This window comes from Lampris incognitus, chromosome 11 (assembly GCF_029633865.1).
Source record: "Lampris incognitus isolate fLamInc1 chromosome 11, fLamInc1.hap2, whole genome shotgun sequence".
In the NCBI taxonomy this organism is placed as follows: Eukaryota; Metazoa; Chordata; class Actinopteri; order Lampriformes; family Lampridae; genus Lampris; species Lampris incognitus.
Genome location: NC_079221.1, coordinates 31,260,246 through 31,284,486, shown reverse-complemented (window position 1 = coordinate 31,284,486; position 24,241 = coordinate 31,260,246). Strand labels below are relative to the sequence as shown.

General features: G+C 42.4%; 1 protein-coding gene across 1 annotated transcript in view; it reads right to left on the bottom strand.

The window, feature by feature from the left end:
- The window catches only part of wnt10a (wingless-type MMTV integration site family, member 10a), a 43,009-nt gene that overhangs the window by 3,372 nt on the left and 15,396 nt on the right, over positions 1 to 24,241 (bottom strand). Inside the window, exon 4 of the mRNA XM_056288903.1 lies at positions 20,808 to 21,181. Within this exon, the coding sequence (XP_056144878.1) occupies positions 20,808 to 21,181 (374 nt within the window). The remainder of the gene's footprint in view (positions 1 to 20,807; positions 21,182 to 24,241) is intronic.

Genomic DNA, 24,241 nt, shown 5'->3' with positions numbered 1-24,241 from the left:
CTTAAACACACATCACGGCCTGTAATCACGAAACACTGTAACCCACTTAAACCCTGCAGACACAAACTGAATGGGGCATCATAATTGCATCCATACCGTGGCTGTTTTCAGGGTACGTTTACCAAAACTTGCAGGTGGCTTAAAAGGATGAAAAAAAACCTACCTACAATCGTTATGGAATCTGACATTTCTTTGGATACTAATCTGCAGAAATTGTTGCATAAACCCAATGCTGCAAAGCCCTATTTTGCACTGGCAGATTTTGAAGAACAAATACATGTAGCATAGCAAAGCACTTCGAACTGAATGCATCCGAGGGTGATAGTTGTTAATATTCACTCCTATTGTAGAGATGCCATTTCATCATTTGTATGAAGAGCACTCATTTCAATAAGTTTTATTAGCAGAAGAGCTGTCCATCCCATTGGAGGACAGATAATGCATGGGTTTAAGAATGGTGAGAGGTGGCTATAGCATGATGGCACCCACGAGAATGTCAAAAGATGAAATACAAAACGTGAAATATATATATATATATAAAACTTGGTTAAAAGAAACACTCGATGGTAGGGAAAGTGCTCAACAAATAAGGAGCACAATAATCCAGTGAGTCAAGTAAATGTGTGTGTGTGTGTGTGTGTGTGTGTGTGTGTGTGTGTGTGTGTGTGTGTGTGTGTGTGTGTGTGTGTGTGTGTGTAATCTCTCCAGCTTGATGTTCAATTTATTAGTGTCTTTGATTTTTCCATTCATAATTTGTGGTTGTGAGTTCAATCCCCCATCCTGACCATGGAATGTAGCCAGCTGACTAACAAATGCTTATTGAATTGTTAAAGATACAGGAGTGACAAAGAAAAACCCAACCTAAAATTATCCACTCCAAAAAAATTTAAAGCCACAAGGTTTCTGCAGGATACTGATATAATGCAAATATGATGTCACTTGATTCATGGTTTCCGACGTCAGATATTTGTTGGACGCCTAATCTTATTCCAAGCACTATAACCTACATTGTCCCACTGCTCAATTGAGAAGTTCACTGATGCAGATGTTAGCCGGCTACTGAAAGCCTCAGCAGTGTAATAATACAGACACACTGGGGTAAAGCTAGCATGTGAGGGAAATGCCATTAAGTTTGACATGCAGTTGAAAGGCAAACAGGTACAAACCAGAGCATTAATAGGCGATAGGAAATTGGGGAGCTGTCTGCTCTTGCTGTATTAGAAGTGGCCTGTCAGTGAGACATGAGGAGCGCCTGTTTTACCTGACTAAAGAACTGGGTGAAGTAGTAGTCGAGGGCATTATGTAAGGGGAAATCCAGCATAAGACAGGATATATGCCAAGCTAGGAAGTAGGACACCCATCAGGGAGGCAGGAATATTGTCTGTCCCCTCTATGATTTACTCTAATCTTGGTCAACATCATGTCCCAACACGGTCCATGAGATCACTCACATACACATTCACACACATGGATGCAAACATGCACTTTGCCTATTTGTATGCTAACTGGGGATTGTATTAGCCATCTACACACACACACACACACACACACACACACACACACACACACACACACACACACACACACACACACACACACACAGACATGCTTCACCAACCTTAACAGCAGGGGTTTCAACTCAGAGTTAAGTGTTTCTGAGGGGTGTGAAGGGCTTCATTTATGTCTCCTATTGTCACATGTCCATTTTATCCTGCAGTTTGATTTAACAAGAGCCTATTTGGAAATATGGTTTAGCACCAAACATGTTACAATCACTGTCTGTTTGCTTGTGTATAATTACTCACAGAACTGATTAAAGTCTTATAACCTCATCTAATTCCCATGTCTTGCATCACTGATAAGTGGGATATTCTGGGGATTTTATTTATTTATTTATTTTTGTCACTGGTAGAGACGCATGACGATATCAGTAGTAACTACAATGTTCATAAATCACAGCAGATTGCACTCTGAATACAGGTCACAGTAAAGCCATGAATGGTCAAAGTGAATGGTGAAAGAATAGGGGCAGTGGCATGGTTTTTACATTTGACTACATTATGATATCAATAAAAACACAGCACGAGTATAGAATAAAAGATAAGATGGACGGGTTTTTTGTGTGTGACTTAAATAACTTCTGTAGGTAAAAATTAAAGAAAAAGACAAAGAAAAAAAACGACTCTACCAAAAGAGGTGAGATTAAAATCACCGTCCCCAAATGTACACTTTGAACTGTCCCGTTCCAACATCTAGGTGTCTCTATCAGGATGACTGTACAGCTGACAATCAGATGAGAGATTACGACTGTCTCGTCCATTCCTGCTGCATCACATAACACACCTGGCATTGCAGCAGCGCATGCTAGCTATGAAGAGAAGGCTAACACACACACACACACACACACACACACACACACACACACACACACACACACACACACACACACACACGTGGACAAAGAGAAAGAAAGTGGAATTGTGTGTGAGCGTGTGTGCATGTGTGTGTTATGTGTGCAAGTGTGTGAACATTTTGAATATCTGACTGAACTTCTGTTGCTAATAAAAGAATACAAAAACAAAAAAACGATGCAGCTGTGATTTATTATGAACTGTGGACAGTAACCAGTATTTACATCTTGACACATCCTGACAACAAGCCCTGAGGGCATACAAAGTAGAAGGTGGAGATGTGTGTGTGTGTGTGTGTGTGTATGTGCGCGGGTGTGTATGTTTAATACGTGTGTAATTGTGTGTGTGGTAGTGGGGGGGTGGAGGGACCAAATGTGTGTGAAGTTTGACAAAGGTTGGTGATCATCAGATTAGCACCATCAGTCCACCTCTTGTAGACATAGATAGGTGTGTTTGTGCGTGTGCGCGCGCGTGGAGTGTCCCGCTGGCTGATACTCTATCTAGGCTCAGTCAACACCAGCCGTCGCTAACGAGCTCAGATTAGATTGTGATCTGTGATTTTATCTTAAATGTCATAGTAAGTGATGGCTCCCGCAATGTGAGCTTGAAAAGACGCACATATTGAATCGATGCCCTCCATTTCAACGTGACTTCATGTGGGCTAGAAGTAAGGCTTGATTTCAATACAATTTACATACCTCACTTTCTGTGTTGCTTGTGATGCTGAGCCCTGTTTTCAATACAAAAACATTTTGGTTGGCCATTTCCCCGGTAAAACACACCTGGCATTGGAAGAAGAAGAAAAAAAACGGATGGAAATAAAAAAAGTGATGGTGTGGTATGTTAGTTGGGAACTGGCATTTTGTCAAGAGAGAATTAAAACGGGTCACCATAGTATTCTCGACAAAGAGCTGATAGTGTTTATGATTTAAATATGACGTTTTTTTGTTTTTTCCAAAGATTTTCTTTTCATTTTGCCATAGCGATCTGCAGTCCCTGGCGTTTTTGTCGGGATTAGTGTTAAAACACGGTTGGCTCGTAAGCAACAGGTTACTTCTTTTGAAAAGCTGTAAAGACGTGAGTCACCACAGAGAAAACGTAAAAAAAAAAACTAAAAAAAACGAAACACCAGTTGTAGCTACCCCATGAGCGGCGCTTCAGCTTACATCGTACTTACACAAAGAGGAAGTAATCGCATCCAAATTCATCGGTGGACCGCAGTTAGAAACCCACATCTGTTGGCCTTTAATTGGCTTAGAGAGTGAGACAGGGGCGTCTATAAAAGCAACCCCAGACAGAGATCAAATAAGACATGTTGGTAGCAGATCGGGGCTGTAGGCGAAGCGTATTAGAGCGCTGCTAGGCAGAATATAGTGGGATGAAACGAGGTGGAATAGATCAGAACAGACTGGAGTTGGCTGAACAGAGAGGAACAACGTTAACTGTAGTAGTCTAGATTTGTGAACTATGAATGGTCCGGAGGGCATCTGGCCTGGTCGACTGTACCACGCTCATACTGATGACAATTAACGGGACAAACGCTGTTAAGGACAAGGTAGTATCAAATCATCGCAACACTTTTTTGATTTTCTCCCCCTATTTTTTCTCCCAAATCGGTGGCGCAGTGGTTGGCGCGATCGCCTCACATTAAGAAGGTCCTGGGTTCGAGCCCCGGGGTAGTCCAACCTTGGGGGTCATCCCGGGTCGTTCTGTGTGGAGTTTGCATGTTCTCCCCATATCTGTGTGGGTTTCCTCCGGGGGGTCCGGTTTCCTCCCACAGTCCAAAGACATGTAGGTCAGGTGATTCGGCCGTACTAAATTGCCCCTAGGTATGAATGTGTGTGTGTGTGCGTGTGTGCGTGTGTGTGTGTGGGCCCTGTGTGACAGTCTGGTGGCCTGTGCAGGGTGTCTCCCCGCCTGCTGCCCAATGACTGCTGGGATAGGCTCCAGCATCCCCGCGACCCTGAGAGCAGGATAAGCAGTACGGAAAATGGATGGATGGAAGTATCTGGCCAATTACCCCACTCTTTCCGGGCTATCCCGGTTGCTGCTCCACCCCCTCTGCCGATCCGGGGAGGGCTGCAGACTACCACACGCCTCCTCCAATACATGTGGAGTCGCCAGCCACTTCTTTTCACCTGACAGTGAGGAGTTTTGCCAGGGGGACGTAGCGCGTGGGAGGATCACGCCAACCCCCACAAACAGGTGCCCCGACTGACCAGAGGAGGCGCTAACGCAGCGACCAGGACACATACCCACATCCGGCTCCCTACCCGCAGACACGGCCAATTGTGTTTGTAGGGACGCCTGATCAAGCCGGAGGTAGCACAGGGATTCGACCCAGCGATCCCCGGCAACGGAATAGACCGCTACACTACCTGGACGCCCCGGTCATCGCAACACATTTGCATGTAGTTATTGCCAGATGTACATATAACCACAATGAATCACTGACATTATGTCTTATATATATATATATATATATATATATATATATATATATATACACTCACCGGCCACTTTATTAGGCACACCTGTCCAACTGCTCGTTAACGCAAATTTCTAATCAGCCAATCACATGGCAGCAACTCAATGCATTCAGGCATGTAGACATGGTCAAGACGATCTGCTGCAGTTCAAACCGAGCATCAGAATGGGGAAGAAAGGTGATTTAAGTGACTTTGAACGTGGCATGGTTGTTGGTGCCAGACGGGCTGGTCTGAGTATTTCAGAAACTGCTGATCTACTGGGATTTTCACGTACAACCATCTCTAGGGTTTACAGAGAATGGTCCGAAAAAGAGAAAATATCCAGTGAGTGGCAGTTCTGTGGGCGAAAATGCCTTGTTGATGCCAGAGGTCAGAGGAGAATGGCCAGACTGATTCGAGCTGATAGAAAGACAACAGTAACTCAAATAACCACTCGTTACAACCGAGGTATGCAGAAGAGCATCTCTGAACGCACAACACATCGAACCTTGAGACAGATGGGCTAGAGCAGCAGAAGACCACACCGGGTGCCACTCCTGTCAGCTAAGAACAGGAAACTAAGGCTACAATTCGCACAGGCTCACCAAAATTGGACAATAGAAGATTGGAAAAACGTTGCCTGGTCTGATGAGTCTCGATTTCTGCTGCGACATTCGGATGGTAGGGTCAGAATTTGGCGTCAACAACATGAAAGCATTTTCTTGGCACACTTTGGGCCCCTTCGTACCAATTGAGCATCGTGTCAACGCCACAGCCTAACTGAGTATTGTTGCTGACCATGTCCATCCCTTTATGACCACAGTGTTCCCATCTTCTGATGGCTACTTCCAGCAAGATAACGCGCCATGTCATAAAGCTCGAATCATCTCAGACTGGTTTCTTGAACATGACAATGAGTTCACTGTACTCAAATGGCCTCCACAGTCACCAGATCTCAATCCAATAGAGCACCTTTGGGATGTGGTGGACCGGGAGATTCGCATCATGGACAAATCTGCAGCAACTGCGTGATGCTATCATGTCAGTATGGACCAAACTCTCTGAGGAATGTTTCCAGTACCTTATTGAATCTATGCCACAAAGGATTAAGGCTGTTCTGAAGGCAAAAGAGAGTCCAACCCGGTACTAGCAAGGTGTACCTAATAAAGTGGCCAGTGAGTGTATATATATATATATATATATATATATATATATATATATATATATATATATATATATATATATATATTCAGCATGTGAGTGTCCTTCCAAATGATATGCCTTGTGTGTGCAAACTTGACTGATCGAACCTGATTCTGACTCTGATTACAGCTACGTGCTTTGGGAAGAGTTATTGATAAGTCAACAACACTACAACAGTGCCCGATTCCCCTTAAAACTCTGACACCGTTTAATATGGACAGAACATAATGTTGCATCCAGCATTGTGGACAGTGCAGAATACAAGTCATGAGGAGTAGACTAGTCTGAAATGTGCCACAGTGCTCAACACGAGACGTTGTACTGACTCACTACAGAATATGGTGACGTTACGTTGACGCTTGTCCATCTTATGGTTAATGTGATTGCAATGTGCAAGAGTAGAAAGCTGGACCAACAACCTGCACAACAACATGTAGACTGTAGGTTCAAATCTCAACTTCAGCAGGTGGGTGACTTCCACCTGTCAAGTGGAAAAGAAAACCTGCCTTTGACCCGCCATTGACTAATGGGATAGGCTCCAGCATCTCCGCAACCCTGAGAGCAGGATAAGCGGTTTGGATAATGGATGGATGGATGGATGGATGGTTCAGGGCTTTTCTTTAACTGCTGGGGGGGGGGGGGTGCCAAACCTATCCAATCCAGCATCTGATATCATCTGCATCTATGGTGTCCACCATATGAAGGATGGTGTCTCCTTCTAGGATCTTTACCTTCAATGCTGAAGGGACCTTGAGCAAGGCACAAGACTACAAAGAATGGCTCCAGGGGGAATGCACTGCAGGTGAACCTACACTCTGACCTGTCTTTGAAAATACATGTGCATGCAAATACACTGGAAATCCATGGCTTGGAGAGTGCCACTTGGATATATGTGGGGGGGGGGGCAGGTACTAAGTATTCTAAAGTGTCTAAAGTGGTAGAAAAAAAAGAAAGTGATTCTTCCTTTTAAATTCTCAAAAATGGTTTGTCCAGGACCATGCACAGTCATTCATTAACAACCAAATACAACTTAGACATCTATACCACCGTAATCCACACTTATTATACGGGTGACAACCAACATTAAAGCCACTATACATGTCCGACAACTTGGGCCAAAGTAGATGGTCAGTTTTCCGATCTGTCATGATACACACTATTTTATATCATATTGTTATCACAGCCTATTGTGTTGCCCTCACTGAATGTACCACGTTGGCTCCGATTCCTTCCTCGCGGTATGCAAAGCTACCTAAATCCAATGGCTTAAAGTTGTGTCATCGCCATTGGATAGTTTTGGGGGGAATTCTGATTTAATGCCTGTTTATCATCCAGTCCTCTTCATAAAACAACAGAGTGGTCTGCATGCTGCCTTGCATTTCTCAGTTCAAAGGCGATCTACTGAAGTACCATTAAAGCCAGGCAGAAAAACCAAGGCGATATCAAAGCTCACAAACAAATCCCACAGCAGCACATTAAACCCAGACAAGGCTTTAAACAAATCAAACGCCTTTCATCAAAAGAGCCGCTAAGCACAGAAACACAGGCGCACGCACACACACACGCATACACACACACACACACACATATACTCAAACACAGTCATCATATGCAATAACTGGCAATGAACAATCACACTGCTCTTTAGCGAAAAATGTCATGTGTGTGTGCATGTGTGTGTGTGTGTTTGTGTGTGTGCATGTGTGTGTGTGTGTGTATGTTAGTGTATGAGTACTATTTACTTACTGTTAATTCTACACAATGTCCAGAGATCTCAATTAGAGCCTCTAATAAAATGTTATTACCAGCATAAGAGCTCCCACCTGCTGGGCTTTTACTATGAAGCCTACCCCCCCCTCCCGTTTTTGTGCATGTGTTTGTGTCCTGTGTGCGGGGAGAGAGTGTGAGGGTATATTGCATGTGCATGCACGTACGTGTTTATTCACTTACGCGAACATCTGCATGGGCACATAATTGCACACGCATGTGTTTATGTGTATGTACGTAAGACTTTTTATCACACTGTCGCACAGAGGCGTGCACGTGCGCAGGGTGTAGTACGTGGCGAGGCAGCTCGAACAGCGTCCCGCTGGACGGTCACGGCTGAGGAGGACCCCTGTGTGCGCCGCTGATAATGTGAAATGCCCCGTGAGGAACACAGGACTTACCCAGCGTTAACGTTGCCCTTTCTGATCAGACACGCCGCCGTGTTGTGACGATTCTGACTCAGTGGTTTGCATGACTATATTCTCCAAGACAGTTTAATCAACGTCTAAACTGGTTCTTTTAAAAAAAAAAAAACACGGTAGTGGGAATAAAATAGAAATCAGGAGGGTGATTGAAGGACACCATATAATAGGGAGCCTTGTTATGAGCCTTGTCATGTGACCAGCTTAATGAGATAACTGACCGAAAGTCACCTCACTTTTGACTACTGTTAAATAAGAATTTAACATGACTATTGTGTCTGTCACCTTATTAATTGGTCACATGGCAAAATGAGGCTCACAGCTTACCCTGTGTTGTGGGTGCAATGTACCATGAATGGATCACTCTGTTAATTTCTATTACTAGACTTTGACCCCAATTTAGAGGAAACAAGAATTTATTAGATGAAACATTTAGACAACATATTGAGGCTATTGAGAAAGGGGTGTGGCCTTTTAAGGCCACATCACTGCATAAATAACGTTGAGAGACACTTTATGTATTTTACATTGTTCAGTACCAGTACTTAGGGTTTCCAGAAATTATGGATTTTCCATCATTTCAATCCCAGTTTCAGAGAACCAGAATTATTTATTTTATTTTTTTTTTTTTTATCATTGCATACCAGTAGTCAGAGTGGGTGGTTTAACACCAGATCAGGAGCAGAGGCTATGGTAATAATGTGTTTCACTTTTTCAGCCCATGATGAAGGTGATGAGATCAGGAAGAAACCCACCAGCGATCATAACACAGTTGCAGGCACTGAGCAGGGACCTCTGCTGCATACATGTAGATTTCAACCCAAAGAATTTACACCAGAGACTTTAGTTTTTATCCACTACACTACTGGTGTGGTGGGTAAATTGGTGATCAGTACCAGTATTACATATTTTGAAACGTTCAGTAGGCTACTAGTGAATGATAATGAGCAATAATATCAGGGACACTTGAGAAATAATTGGCCTACCTGTTTCGAGGTTTAGCCAGTGCAGCATCAGTTCTGTATCAGGGCTCTTGTCTAGTTTATCGCAACACTACCCACACTGCCTCGGCTCAGTCTCAGGCCTGCCACTCAATCCATCCCATATGACAATCTGTCACTGTTTACATTTGCCTGATTTCTGTCAATGGTTATACACAGCTTGGCTGTGCTATACAACTGAATTCCACACATCAATACCTTACAGACTCTCGGCTTGCTCTAGGGAAGTTAGTTTACCGAAAAATTGTAAACACTGAAATGAACTCACCGAGCACAAGTAGGAATAAACTGAGGGGGACCAGCCCAGCCTGCAAATCTTCACGGTCCAAACTGCCCTCCTTTTTGCATCCTGTGGCGATCAATTCATCATACGGCCTTGTCCCGACCGCACAACACACCATTTCTCCTTTAACTGCTCATTGAAACGTCATGACGACAGAGCCAGATGTTGGTAGGCAACATGGCGCCCGTCAAGCACGTGACAGGCTCTCAGCCAATCACAGCTCGTGTTGCAAAGATCAAAGGATGGCCAGACTCTCTCTATAAGAGCCTTTTATGACCTAGTCACGCATAGTATGCGTGCGCATTTTGGCAGCAAAGAGGCAACTTCTCATCTCCAATCAATGCAGAGTGCAAGTGGATTTTTGATCTATTGATATTTGCATTTTTAAAATGTCATCTAGTTGTGTTGTGGGTTGCCAGAAGAGGTCTAGCAAAACTAAAGGTATTAATTTCTACCGCATTCCATCGGGGAAAAGACCGTTCAATGCAAACAGGTGAAGATTGTGGCTACAAGCAATAAAACGAGTCTAGCTAAATACGTTAAGTGGCTATCATAACAAATAGATGTTATAATGCAGCATGAATAAGCGGATATAGCATACAATTGTATGGTCGGAAATAAAAATCATTTTTTGTTGCCAAAATGCGTGCGCATACTAAATCACGTGATCACTGTTTACCGGCTGTAAAAGGGTCATACGGCGCTGTTTACAGCGGCCTCGCTCAGTACCGGTGTGGGAAGATGGCAGCGCGAAATTACGTTTGCGACGGCCTCATCCAGTACCGTCCATGCAGTGTCTTTGTACACGTCTGCGTCTAAGTTTGATGACTGGGAGAGCTGGCGCTGGATCGGCTGGGAGAGCTTGGTGTACTACGTCCTGCGGACCCAGGGACCAAGGCCCTGTCCGGAGCTGCTGCCGATGAGGAAGTACCGATGGCGGTCTAAGGTAAGGCTAAGGTAACTGCTAACCCATGCAGACCGGCAGTTCCGACGGTCATCCTGGCTGGTGTTCGCTCTCTTGGGCAGTGAACATATATATATATATATATATATACATATATACATATATATATATATATGTCGTTTGGATATGTGTTTTTGTCTTTGTGTTGCACTGCTGAGGGCTGGGGAAAATGATATTTCGTTTCATTTCATGTACGCAAATGCATGAAGTGAAATGACAAATAAATGTTCCTGATTCCTGATTTGCATGGAAAATGTGAGATGAAACGTACCGCTTGACCCGGTTCATTTGAAAGTGTCCTGGACTGGGTCCCGTTGAGCGGCTTCTCCAGTCAAGATTTAATCGTAGTAGAAAGCAACAAAACAAGGGTTACTTTCTCAACAGGGCTAAGAGCAGTGGAAAGCAGTGAAAACGTGTGGTTTTCCCCAATAAAAGTGCTTCCTACCGGGAGTGGTGGGGGGTGGAGGGTATCATTCCCCTTCTCTCCCCTCCGCCTCCCTCCTGTTGGCCCCTGATGATAAGTTGTAATTATCTCAGGGGAAGGTGCTTGCCAATCACATTTCAAACTGCTGCATAGCTAGAATTGTCCCCACCTGCCTAATGAACTGACAGGATTGAACAGAACCCCGGCGTTGCTCTCAGCCTTCCCTACATGAGTGCAGGAAGCCGTGCCAGGCGTTTGTTTTGAGGTGTGCATTTCTCTGTGATTGATCTTCCAGAATGAGTTTGCAGAGTAATTCCATGGGTTGACGAAGTGTTTCCATGTTACGAGCAGCCTATGTAAACATGTAGCCAAGCCCTTGAAAACCAGTCTTCACTGAACGCTGTGTGGTTTGGTGCACTCACCAACGCTAGCAATGTCCCCAGAGAACAGATTCAGAGCGGATGCATCGTTGCATATTACAAGTCTACAAGGCTTTTGAGATTAAATCAAAACAACAAACATCAGGGCAAATTTGGTTAAACTTGGCTCTAAATTGGTTGAGGAAATTATCAGTAAATCATCTGTGGAAAATGGTCGAAAATCATTAAGTCCTTTGCTTTTGTGTGTGGATGTATCACAGATGAACTTTCACTTTTGATTGAAATGGCCATAAAACTCGGTCTGCTGAATTACAATGACCGAGTTAAAATGACAATATCCTCCATAATTGCTTAGATTTGAGACTCAGCTGTGATCAGAACTAAATCTAACAGTTGCATTTTAATTATGCTTAATTATACACGGTAGAGCGTATCATCTAGTGAAGTTATGCTGGGGTCCTCAATTTCTCCTTTTCTTAGTTGGAACTTTTGTTGCTCTCTCTCTCTCGCTCTCTCACTCTCTCTCCCCATAGCCCTCTGTGACAAACTTGTCTGCAAAATCTGCACTTGTGGAGTTGGAGGAGGAGAAGGGAGGAGGGGAGAGGGAAGGAAGGGCGAATCTCTTTCTACTTTCCGCCCGGGTTGTTTGAAGTCTAAAATCTTTTGCAGGGTTTTAAACATCTGTTTCCAAACTGCCAGCGGCCACTAATTAGGGCTGAAAACAAGACGGGACGTCGTGAGAACCCCGGGGTGGGCATGAGGCGACATGCACACCCCGCTAACAAAAACCACCGCATTCCTCCGCTTAAAGACTACTTCTCCGAACGGGGGGTGGGTGGGTGGGGAGGGGCAGGGATGGAGGGAGGGAGGGCAGAGAGAGTCATAGAGGGAGGTGAGGTAAGGTATGGTGGTGGGTCGGTGGGATGAGAGAGAGAGAGAGAGAGAGAGAGAGAGAGAGGCATTATTTTGAGTCCCCACCTGTCCGTGTTTTCCGTCTGATTCTGGGGGCTGTGTTTGTGTGTGTGTGTGTGTGTGTGTACGTGCATGTGTGTGTATTTTTGTCTTTTATTTTTCTGTTGATGTTAGTGTATCTGTGTGTGTGTGTCTGTTTATGCTTTAGAATTTGTGTGTGTGTTTATGTTTATGTATCTGCTTGTGTGTCTGTTTGTGTCTGTCTGCACGTGTATAGTATGTGCACGTGCATGTGCACGTGGCGTACAGCGGGTCTGTTGGGGTTTTCTCTGCTTTTTGAAGTCATCAAGGTGCATGGTATTCTGTAGCAGCTCTCTGAGTCACTTTGAGCCCTCTGCCTTCTTTCTACCTTCCTCTGTCTTTCCCTTTCTTTCTCTGTGACTGTCTCTCACTTGTTTCTCTATATTATAGTCATGTCTTTGATAACCCCTGTTTGTGACAAAAGCCCCCCCTCACCCCTGTAAGTATAACATAACATCCTCATAATGTCAACTCCAATTTAGACATCATACGAAAAGTCGGTCCTCCATGTGTCAAATAAATTTCATGACCCTAAGATCTGTAAAGAAGCAATCGAAATTCATTTTAATCATGACTACTGGTGCACAACCCCACTCTCTTCCCACTGCACTATAATTTGAATTGACAAAGCGTTGATATATTGGTACCCTTCGGCGTCTGTATGAGATGCCACAGGAAAAACAACGACTTCCGCGTCTCTGTGTGACAAAGCTGGTTAACCACTACCTAGCCTTAACCCTAAACATAACAGCAACCTAACCTGTGTGTAACTGATATTCAAAACCCAGGGCAGAAGTTTCACATCACTTGTGTGTGTGTGTAGGTGTGTGTGTGTGTGTGTGTGTGTGTGAGACAGCAGTAACCTGAGCTATCAGTTGGGTTGATGGGCAGAAGACTTTACACTCTCCTAAGGTGATCAGAGGTCATCAGTCCGGAGTGGAAACACAGAAGGAAATGTCAGGGGCATCGGGCATCATTTACAGTCTCCTACGCAAAAACCCAGACCTTCCTAGAAAGTGAGTCGTCTCTTTGATGTAGTGGAGAACTTTGAATAGAAGACCAGAGCTTAGGGAAAGAAAGAGCTGAACATCAAGCTCTCTCTTGTTAGACTGTTGTTAGTCCGCCCACGCTTGTCCACAGCTAGAGGTCAAGGGCTAGATGCTACTAGTCTGGCACAGCAAACATGAAATTGTCAGAGCAGGATCTGAAAGTTAAAACTGACTCACTGTAAATCACTTCTTTTCCTCAACATTCACACCCTAAATTAAAATGAAATTAAGTACATCATCCATCCTTCAGATGAGACGTTAAACCGAGGTCCTGACTCACTGTGGCCATTAAAGATCCCATGGCACTTATCACAAAGTGTAGGGGGGTCCCCTGGTGCCCTGGCAAAATTCCCAACCTGGCTCTCTCCATCTGGCCACCTAATCATCACCCCATGTAATTGGCTCAATGATTCCTCCCTCTCCACCTTAAGCCGATGTGTGGTGAGTGTTCTGGTGCAAAATGGCGGCCGTGCATCACCCAGGTGGATGCTACACATTGGTGGTGGTTGAAGTGAGTTACCACCGTCAATGTTAGGCGCTTTGAATGCCTAGAAAAGCGGTATATAAATGTAATTATTATTATCATCATCATTTACAGCTTTCCACCCAAACCCTAGGAGTGTGTCTTTACAGGTATATTTTCATGTTGAAGGTTTGCACTTCCAAAATGTTGTATTTGAGTTATATCTAGTGTTTATTTTTACAACTTCTTCCTCATCATCTATGTAAACTCTACCTATTTTTTCAATCAACTCACATTAATGGGCCTTATTCATCAATCGTTCCTACGTACAAATTACACACCCATGGAATTTCTTAGCCCTCAAGTTGGTCTGACAGCCAGTCACAAAGCCTGATGGTTATTTGTAATTCCTTCCCCCTAACATCTATTGTCTACCTCATGCAACGAGCAATCACCATGGCTTGCAAAGGTATCAGTGTTAGCTGATTGGTGTCTAAATTCAGGAGTTACCCAGGTTCTACACTGGCCTCTGAGACAAATTCAGGGCTAAACAATCCCATGGGTGAATAAGAACAAATTTGTATGTACAAACGATTGATTAATGAGGATCATTGTGTGTCTGAATAATAACCTCACTGAACACAGTAGCAGCAAAATAAACTTCTGGAAGTTTCTGTCTCAAGTCACATCTATTGTTCATCTGGGCTTCCATGACTTGTCTTGTGTGTCAATTCTTGACAGTTTGAAGACACATCACACACTCCCTAATGGGTTTTCTCACACACAACCCATTACTCCTGCCAAATGCAGCAGTTTTCTTGGCAAAAACAGCAGAGAAAAGTTGTTGGGGCCATGAATCTCTCCCGTTGCCATTATGCTGATTTATCTGAAACATTGAAAACACCAGACATAAAGTTTTTTTTCTTTGTGAGAGGTTAGCCCAACTGATATCTCTGATAGAGAATCGTTTAATGCGATTATACACCCCGTCATGTCGTTGGGGTAGTAGTACTAGTTGGATAACAGAGGCCTCACTTGATACCCTTTTGTAAATATTCAGGCGAATCATCATTATCATACATAAGTTGAGGGCCCAACTTAAAGGCACCTCACAGTCATCATGATTTAATTTCAATGGGTGTATCAAAAAGTTATAAAAGACTTTCCTGTAAAGATTGGTATTGACATCAGAAACGGAGTAGTAACTATTTCAGTTGGCAGGAAACCGTCTTTACTACTTGTGTTCCTGCTTTCAGACCTATTTTTAACTCTCATATTTACTTGTTTAGTCATTTAGCTTTTTATAGACTTGTCTTCGCAATTACGCACATATTGGTTAGGAAAGTGGAGAGTGACAAGAAGGATGGGGCAGCGAAACAACAAGTGCAACAAAAATGTTTGGCCTGATTAAAACCTAAAACATTGTGAACGGGCCTGAGTCGACGTGAAATGTGCTTACCTGATTTACCTTTTAAGAATAAGATTACGTTTCCTTTATTAATCCCCTTGGGGAAATTCAGTTACTGCAAATTAACCCATCCTAGCTGTGATCTGTTTAGCTAGAAGCAGTGGGCTGCCGCCTTCATGCAGTGACTGGGGACCCACTCCTGTTCTTTTCCCATTGCCTTGCTCAGGGGCACAGACAGGAGTATAAACCCTAAAGTGCATGTTTCTTTTTGATGGTGGGGGAAACCGGAGCACGCGGCAAAAACCCACCACAGACACGGAGAGAACATGCAAACTCCACACACAGGATGACCTGGGATGACCCCCAAGGTTGGACAACCCTGGGGTTCGAACCCAGGACCTTCTTGTTGTAAGGTGACAGTGCTAACCACTGGGCCACTGTGCCACCCAAAACTTTACAAAACTTTGTAAAATCTATAAAGAGGGAAAGCTGGTATTCAACGTCTTGCTTTGTCACTGCTAAAAGACAAATGAGCTGTTTCGGGGATAAGGCCTGTGGCCTTTTGAATAGTGAAAGTCACAGAAGCAGCATGCCACCCTTCCAGCTTGCTTGGCTGTAAGTACAAGGGTCGACATGAAGGCCTTTTTTTCCCTTGATAACCAAAAATGATTAATTATTCCATCAACATGTGGGCCCAGTTTATAATATAACCAGTCAGGATCTACATCCTCTTCTTCCCCTGAGAGTCGATTCCCATGTAAGCAGCATTAATAGAATTTATGTCATTACCAGTACTTTTAATACTTGTACCCTTGCCACATCTACTGCTACAGCCTGCTGCTACTGCCGAGCTAGGCTGACTCGCTTCACATTTGTGTTTTGTCTGCATAATCAAGGAAACCAGAAGTAAACTGATGGAGAGATATCAGGCCAAATTACACAGGAGGAAGCAGTGAACAATGAGCAATTTACGACCGCCTCTCGTCTGTGTTTCACTGCAGCGCTGGAAGCCATCAGGGCTTATCACTGTCATTTACATCTATCTTTCCACCTGCCCGGGGGGAACAAATTCTGCAGCTCCACAAGTCGGCCCAGAGAGGTTAACATTTAGAGAGATCAGTTAAATCGTATGAGTACAGGTGAGGGATGGTTAGCTCTGCCTCTCCAATAGCAACTAGTGAAGTAAACTTGTTGAAATCAAAGCGGTTAGATTTAAAGTAGGGATATAACTCGTTCAGAAGTGTTGGTATAATTCATTAGCAAACTCAAGTGTTCAAGTTAGTTTGGTTAGTATTTGGAAAGAAGAAAAGTAACTTTGCTCATACTTGAATAATAGGCTGACAGATGTCTTATTTTATACAAGCTGCCAATGTACCTAACTGCATCTGTCATTTGAGAGGCTGCTCTAATTTATTGCCTGTATTATCCATTTGGGTTGCCAGTAGCACAGCACACACCACTGAGACAAAACACGGCATGAAATCATCCGAATGAGGGCAGGAATCTTTTCCAAGACAATAGGAATGATTACAATCATCAGTGTTTGACGTAATGTCATGGAAAAACATTTCTGCATGTTCACTCAGTGAGTCACATTTGGTTTTTTTGCTGCAGAAATAATGAATTATGAATCCATCAATAATGGCATCTTTACAAAATAAATTAGCCTTCCATGTAAAAGTAATAAATAGGTCATTTGATAATCAAGTGAGAATCCTTACTGCAGCTGTCATAACACATATGCATACCAGTATGTGATCTGTGCTGGGTGGAGGGCAAAAGGGCAAAAACTTCCTCTGGGCTGTTAAGTTGATGAAATTGAGCATGCATAAATAGCCAGCTCCAAGATGTTTGATTGGACAAGAGATATTGGTATTAGTACAATGAGCTCGCAATGTCTGGGGGTGTTTTTTTTTTCAAGTACTTTTCCTGAGAAAAATGTTTTAACAAATTTTTTTGAAAAAAAAACTTCTTAAAATATTTGTAAGAAATGTTTGTATGCACAGATCTCTTCTTAAAGAGCAGTTAAGAATTATAAGATATATTTTGTGGCTTTAACCAATTTTCCATTGTTTGTGATTTGTTCCGTGGTAAGATTAAAACCCAAGAGTAGTGCAGACCTGTCATATGTAAACACACATGACAGTCCTGTTTGTGTTACAGCGTCTTTAGAAGAGTGAAATCATAAACCATCTGCTTAACACAAGGAAAGACTAGTTTAAATAGGGGGAAACATTTTTTCGTAATAATTTTCTAAATTTAGTCCTAAATAAGTATAAAATATTTATAATAGGGATATTCATGAATATCAATATCATTTTAGGATGTACAGTATTTTGGAGGTTCAGATGAATTGAAACTAACAAACCTATGCTCTGGAAAATAAACCCTCTCCTTTAGCCAGTTCTGACAACAACAGATTTCTGAACTGAGCTCTTTTCCTTTTCTGATCCTTGTTTGGCAGTAATGTTGGGAAATAGACACTAAACAGCTGTTCAACATTCTCCAACTTTTTTTATATATATATATTTTCCATGTCATTCAAGCTTTCGGTCTTTTTGAGGGTGTAAAGTGACTATCAGTGATTTTAATTTAGAACACCCTTTTTTTTTACAGTGTTCATCAGTCAAGCTCTTTCTACACCCCACCAACTATCATGATAGTAGATGCACTGGAAAAAGAAAAAAGAAAGAAAATCCCGTCTCTGTGGCCATCCTGAGCGCTGTAAATGGAGACGGACATTTTTCTCTGTATCCATCAGCCAATCAGAAGAGTTCTTTGCAAAACAGCGCCTCCGTTGGTCCCTACTTGCTGTCAATTGTTTAGTGTATCCATGAGGCTCTTAGGCAGAAGCATGGATATACGTCCATGGGCAGAAGTTAGGGGATGGATTCTTTTGCAGCATGCTTTCAAAATGTAGCTAGCTCTTGCTAACTTCTGCCCAGGATCGCTTAACCCAACTTTAAGTATGCTAACAGAAAGTTTGCTGTTAGAACTTTCAAAGCTCAAGTGTACAAACAATTTTGGTGTGTTAAGAATATGTCATGAAAGTGATAACGATTTCTCTCAATATTCTCTCACAAGAACAAATCTAAATTCAGCTTTAGAGAATGTTCTTGCATGAGAAGGCCTACCATCATCTTTATCGATCTATCCATCTGTCCATGTGTCTTTTATGCATCTGTCTATCTATCATTCAATCCCTCTTTCTGTCCTATATACTAGCTACCTACCTGCCTAGCCTACATAGTTTTATGACCTGAAACTATTAAAAAGCTAATATAAGATAAATACAATTGTTCCTAAAATCCAAAACCCTTATCTACTGATTGTTAAATTTAACTTACTTGATTATGCATCTTTGTGTATACAAATGTAAAACTCGTGAAAAAAAAAGTTAAAGAATTAAGAGCAATAATGTGATGAATATAACATTAAACGAGCCGGCATTGTGAAAAACCTTCAGTCATTATCTAGTGTTGTAGGATTTCTCTGAACATTTGTTGTTAGGTGATAGAGGCACCTGCCGCAACTGTTTTGGAGCCATCATGTAAGATTTATACGTTAAGATTTACAGGATAACTACATCTGTATAGGAAACAACTGTGATAGTGTTACAACACGTTGTTTATTCCCCACCTACAATCACTGAAACAATAATGCTGTGTTAACAGTGATACGAACTCATTTTGATTTGAAACACTGTCAAACAACACTGTTCCTGGTGTTATTTTGCAAGACTGTCAAGTAACAATTATTGCTGGAGACAGCCGTCTGGAGAGGATCTGCGCACACACACACACACACACACACACACACACACACACACACACACACACACACACACACACACACACACACACACACACACACACACACACACACGGGTTATAACAGTAAATCTGTCAAATTAACTGTAATTCATAGATACAGCAAAATGTGTTTGTGCTTCTGCAAACCTGCCAGCCTACCTCCCATGTAAAGGCTTGCTGACATTATCTAATCCAAGATGACTTTCAATATACAGAGATCATTGGATATCTATCTAAACTTTTACAATTTTGTGTTATTTCTAAGTGTTCCAGTGACACAGCCAATTTAATTTACCTGGTATGGGGAAAGCATACTTACCTTATGAAACAGATTGTAAACAGTAAGTAAAGGTAATTCCTGGCAAGCTCGGTCAATAAGATCAATACGTTTTGTTGATTTTATGCCATTATTAGCGCACACAGGTTGTGTACCTGCCCACTGTCCATCTACTGTACTGGTAAATATGTTTCTCCTTCACAGCTCCATGCGGTGGTAGCCATTGGGAAATCTCCCAGTACCTTACATCGATCTATCTTCTATTAGTTCAGCATTTTTTTTCCAGAAGATTTGGGCAATTGAAGCAACAACGCAGCAGTGGCACATCAAGCATGTACAAAATGGAATTACTTTTCTGCATCTTTTCTACACTCACTGCACAATCAATCTCTTTTTCATTCCTATCAATTCAAAATTTAAACAGTGACAATACATTATTTCGGCTTTAAGATCACAACCTCCACAAAACCTTTCTTGTGTTTTAATTTCAAAGAAGTTCCACCGCCTAAAATGATCGAAATCAGTCCTTCTATATTGCATATATATAATTGTATATTGCATATATACACCCCACCCCACTCCTCTAAATCTGCCTAGAATAAGTGGGTAAATCTCATCAAAATCTTGTTGTGAGTGTCCACGGTCAGAGAGGCTGATTTAAAACACAATGTTGCTGAGCAACTTGTTGTGCACAATAATAGAGCGAAACAAAACCATGTGCCCATAAATGCTTAGAAACGGGCACTGCTGGGTGTGAAGAGGGTTATGGATAGACACAGTTCCTGACACAAACGTGCCCTGTACTATACATTGGGATCTTCTTTTTTTTTTGCACACATACTAGTAATGGAAAGTGGGTGGGAAGGTAGCAAGTCTGTCTAATGTCATCAAAAACTACCGTCAAACAAACCCTTGTAAAAAAGTCACTGAATGGGTCCTTTTAATGACACGGAGAGAACAGAAACAGCGAGTAATTTTGTTGCAATTGTGTTTGTGACCGCTTTGAATGTAACTACAGCAACTCATTTATTGTTGTGTTAGTGGTTCTTGCCAGACTTTGATGAGCCTCAGTAAGTTGTAACCTTCAGAGTGAGCCACAATATGTTAAACTGCTGGTTGTGGGTATAACTTTTCTACTCCCTGGGCAATTATATCCCACTAATAGAACCATGCTGAATGGGTTGCACTGACACTTTGTGTAACTTTTACTAGGATCCAATCACCATGCAAGCCAGAGATCCACCAAACCTCTGATCCCATTCCAGTGGCATGGTGTTTACTGTGTGTGTTTAGACATTGCATTAATATACGTTTTTCCTTTTCAAGATAAGTAGCGACACAGTTCCCATTATTATATCAGGTGTAGATGGGGTCAAAAGGGTACAAATAAATGGGGGATTTCAACAGACCTGGCATGATCTGCAACCTACTGTCCATGCATTCACATCCACAACCCAATGCCTCGTCCTGCAGCTCACTCACCTGCCTCCCAACCTTGTTATTATGCAGCCTCATTCGGGCATGGATGTCCTTGTACGTCTCGCGGGCATCCAGGAAGTCCCTCGAGAACTTCTCGCCAAATTCCACATCGGGGCTGCAGCCCCCCCACTCCCAGGAGTCCTGGGGCCCCGGCAGATCAGCAGGGAAGTGCTCCATGACGCCATGCACCATACCCTTCCCCCGGTGGATGGCCTCCAACTGGAGGCGATGCAGCTTGATGCGGAAGGCCTCCTCATCACCACGCCGCTTCTCGTCACAGCCGCAAGCTTTCAGTTTTCCCATGGAGCAGGCATTGGCAACCGCATGCACCACGCCAGCCGCAGCAATAGCATAGGCAAAGGCACTCTCTCTGAAACCTGATGGGATGAAATGAGGAGGACAGGTTCTTTCATGCAGGAAAGGATAGTGAATGTACTGATTGGCACTGGGTATGTCATGCATCTCATAAGTCACATTTTACTAGGTGTCGTGGTTGATTAGTGGTTAGCATTGTTCATTTTTGCCTCACAGCAAGAAGTTCCATGTCTGTGTCAAGTTTGCACCTTCTCCCTTGCACATGTTTGCATTGATTTCCTTTGGATAATCCAATTACTTTATGCAGTTCAAAGCTATGCATGTAGGGTGAAATCATGACTCAAAAGTATGAATTGTGTGACTCCTGGTGTGGGCCCTAGGATGGACTGGCCACTTATCCAGAGGTTTTTGCTGAACTTCTCACAATGTGTAATGCAAGGGCAGCACATGACCTTGAATTGGACTAAGCCAGTTTAGCAAATAAATTAGATGCACCACTATTTGTATGTTACCTGATTTTCCTTTTTGGCATTGAAAGTGTGGTATAAAATAGGCCAAAGTAATGTGTATAACTTTTCTGTGTATAAGCACATATTTATAAAATTAAAAAAAACCTTATAATGCAACAGCTGTGTAATGAATTTCTTAGAAATCTTAAGGGCTGAAACTGGGCAGAGAAAGTCTGTTTAAAAAAGGGCAAAAGTCTTGTGATATTTTGGATGGAAAGCGCTTTGACGGAGAAAGAGAGAAGTAACATACAGGGAAGGATACACCCCATCTGAAAAACAACTTTGCCATCCAACTTTTCTGTGCATACCCGTAGGCATTTTTCCTATTCTTGAGCAGGAAGAAACTTAATTTAAAATTTACACTTGATAAATCATTACAATGGTTTACTACTGTGTATAAAATGACATACCTATCACACAGGCACCTTATGAAAAGCTGACACAAGGACTGTATCACTTTGGAAGAATGTGCCATATAGCAGTTCTGGATCTGTTACAAATGTTATAAACCAGAGCATAGGCAGCAGGTGAGGCTGAGGATGGATAAGGCTAATATTTGACCAACTATCATAATTGTTTTAACGACCTTTGGCATGCTGTTCAATAGCTCCCTTTCCCTTGCTGCTCATATCAAACTCAGCTCAGCAAAGCTTACAAAATGCATGAAATTCATCCTTGACATGTAATGAATGTATGTTCTTTACACCACTCAGAGTTGTATACAGTTTTTTTGTTTCAGCATTTTGACGGGCTTCTACAGTTCAACATTTACACATCAAAACAATGAAAATACAAGAATTTGACGGTTACAGCAGCCAATAACCTGAAAAATAATATTATTGACTTTGAGAATAACTTCAATCATAAAATGCACTTTCAGAGTGCCCGCACGCAACATTAGCCAATCAAAATGCAGATTTCTTTCACAGTAGCCAATTAGACACAATATAACAAAGTGCCCTCTGGCACTCAGAGAGTGAATTTATGTGCATACACAATTTTTATTCAATACCATAAAAAGGAGGACAAATAGCCATCTGTCCAGACATTGCGCCGGATGCCGGACAGAGAGCTGAAAAACCAGACTGTCTATCCAAACGCCGGACATATGGCATGTAGGGTGCACACTAGCCAGCACTTAGGGAAGGCTTAGCCCTCTTTAGCCTACATTAGCCACCGCCCCTGAACCAGAGTTTGTGTAGACTGTATCAAATTATCAGTGACCTGAGGCCAAAACATACCACGGTGTGTGTGTCATACACAGAAGGAGAGAGAGAAAAGGCAGGTTGTTGATACACAGCAAAGAAATACATTTGGCTCGATCTGATACACATCTAATTACATTTCAATGATGCTGCCACATCACTGCAATCCTGATTTCACTGCTTTTCACTGCAATAGTCACGATATAATTTCTATTTTTAACATACTTTATATTAACATAAGAAGTAGCAAACAAAGCTTGACTTTACTCTCATTAGGGTGTATGCTTTAAAACTACTGGATGCAACATTAATATGGCAAGTTATTTTCCTTATCCCTGATCATAGACTGAGCTCAACCGCGGTTGTAACAATGAAACTTAATCTACTTACCTCTGTGAAATGTTCTCGTACGGTTGCACTTATTCGGCATAATATGCTCTGGTTTATACATGTTTAGTACTGGTGTGGTCAAAGGAGGCCCTGCAAGCTTGTTAGGGGTACACATAGGTGTGTACACACACACACACACACACACACACACACACACACACACACACACACACACACACACACACACACACACACACACTCTCTTATGGGTTATATACACACGTGCCAAGTCTCATAAAAATAGAAGAAACATCTGGGACAATCGCAATTAGGTCTTCCAATTCTTGCATACTGCGTCTTTGTGGACCAGCTGATAGTAAGCAGATTCCCACCACTACCATTATAGGAATCACTGAAATGCAGTTTAAAAAAAAAAAGAAGAAAACAGGGCTGTCCTACTGCTAATATATGTGGCTGGCTGAGTGGCTGAATGACTGACCTGCAGTTTGGCTGTTTGCAGCTATTTTCAAAGGGATGTAAAGCTATGTTCAAATGTTCTGGAGAAATTTATTTCATCTCAACTGATATATTTTATAAATACTAATAGTGTTTTTAACAGTTTCCAATCTGGCTTAAGGTTACTGATGACCTACTGCTGACTGCAGACAGAGGTGACTGCTTGATTTTAGTTCTTTTAGACTTATGTGCTGCCTTTGACAGTCAATCACAGTATCTCTTACATCACCTGGAGACTTGAGCAGGCATCAAGGGCTCGACTCTTAGTTTATCATACTCACACCTCTCCAACAGAACTTTTTCTGTTGTTCTGGGTAACTCTACTGCCTTGATGGCTCAGTTGAGTCGTGGTGTCCCTCAGGGCGAAGTTCTTGGCCCCTTTTGTTTTCTATATACATGCTGCCTCTTGGCCAGGTTATTAAAAATATTGATGTGTTTTACCATTTTTATGCTGACGACATGCCACTCAAACCAACAGATCCTAGCTGCCTAGCAAATCTCACAACTTGCCTCTCTGATATTAAATCCTGATGTCCAAAATGTTCTTAAATTTAATGATGAT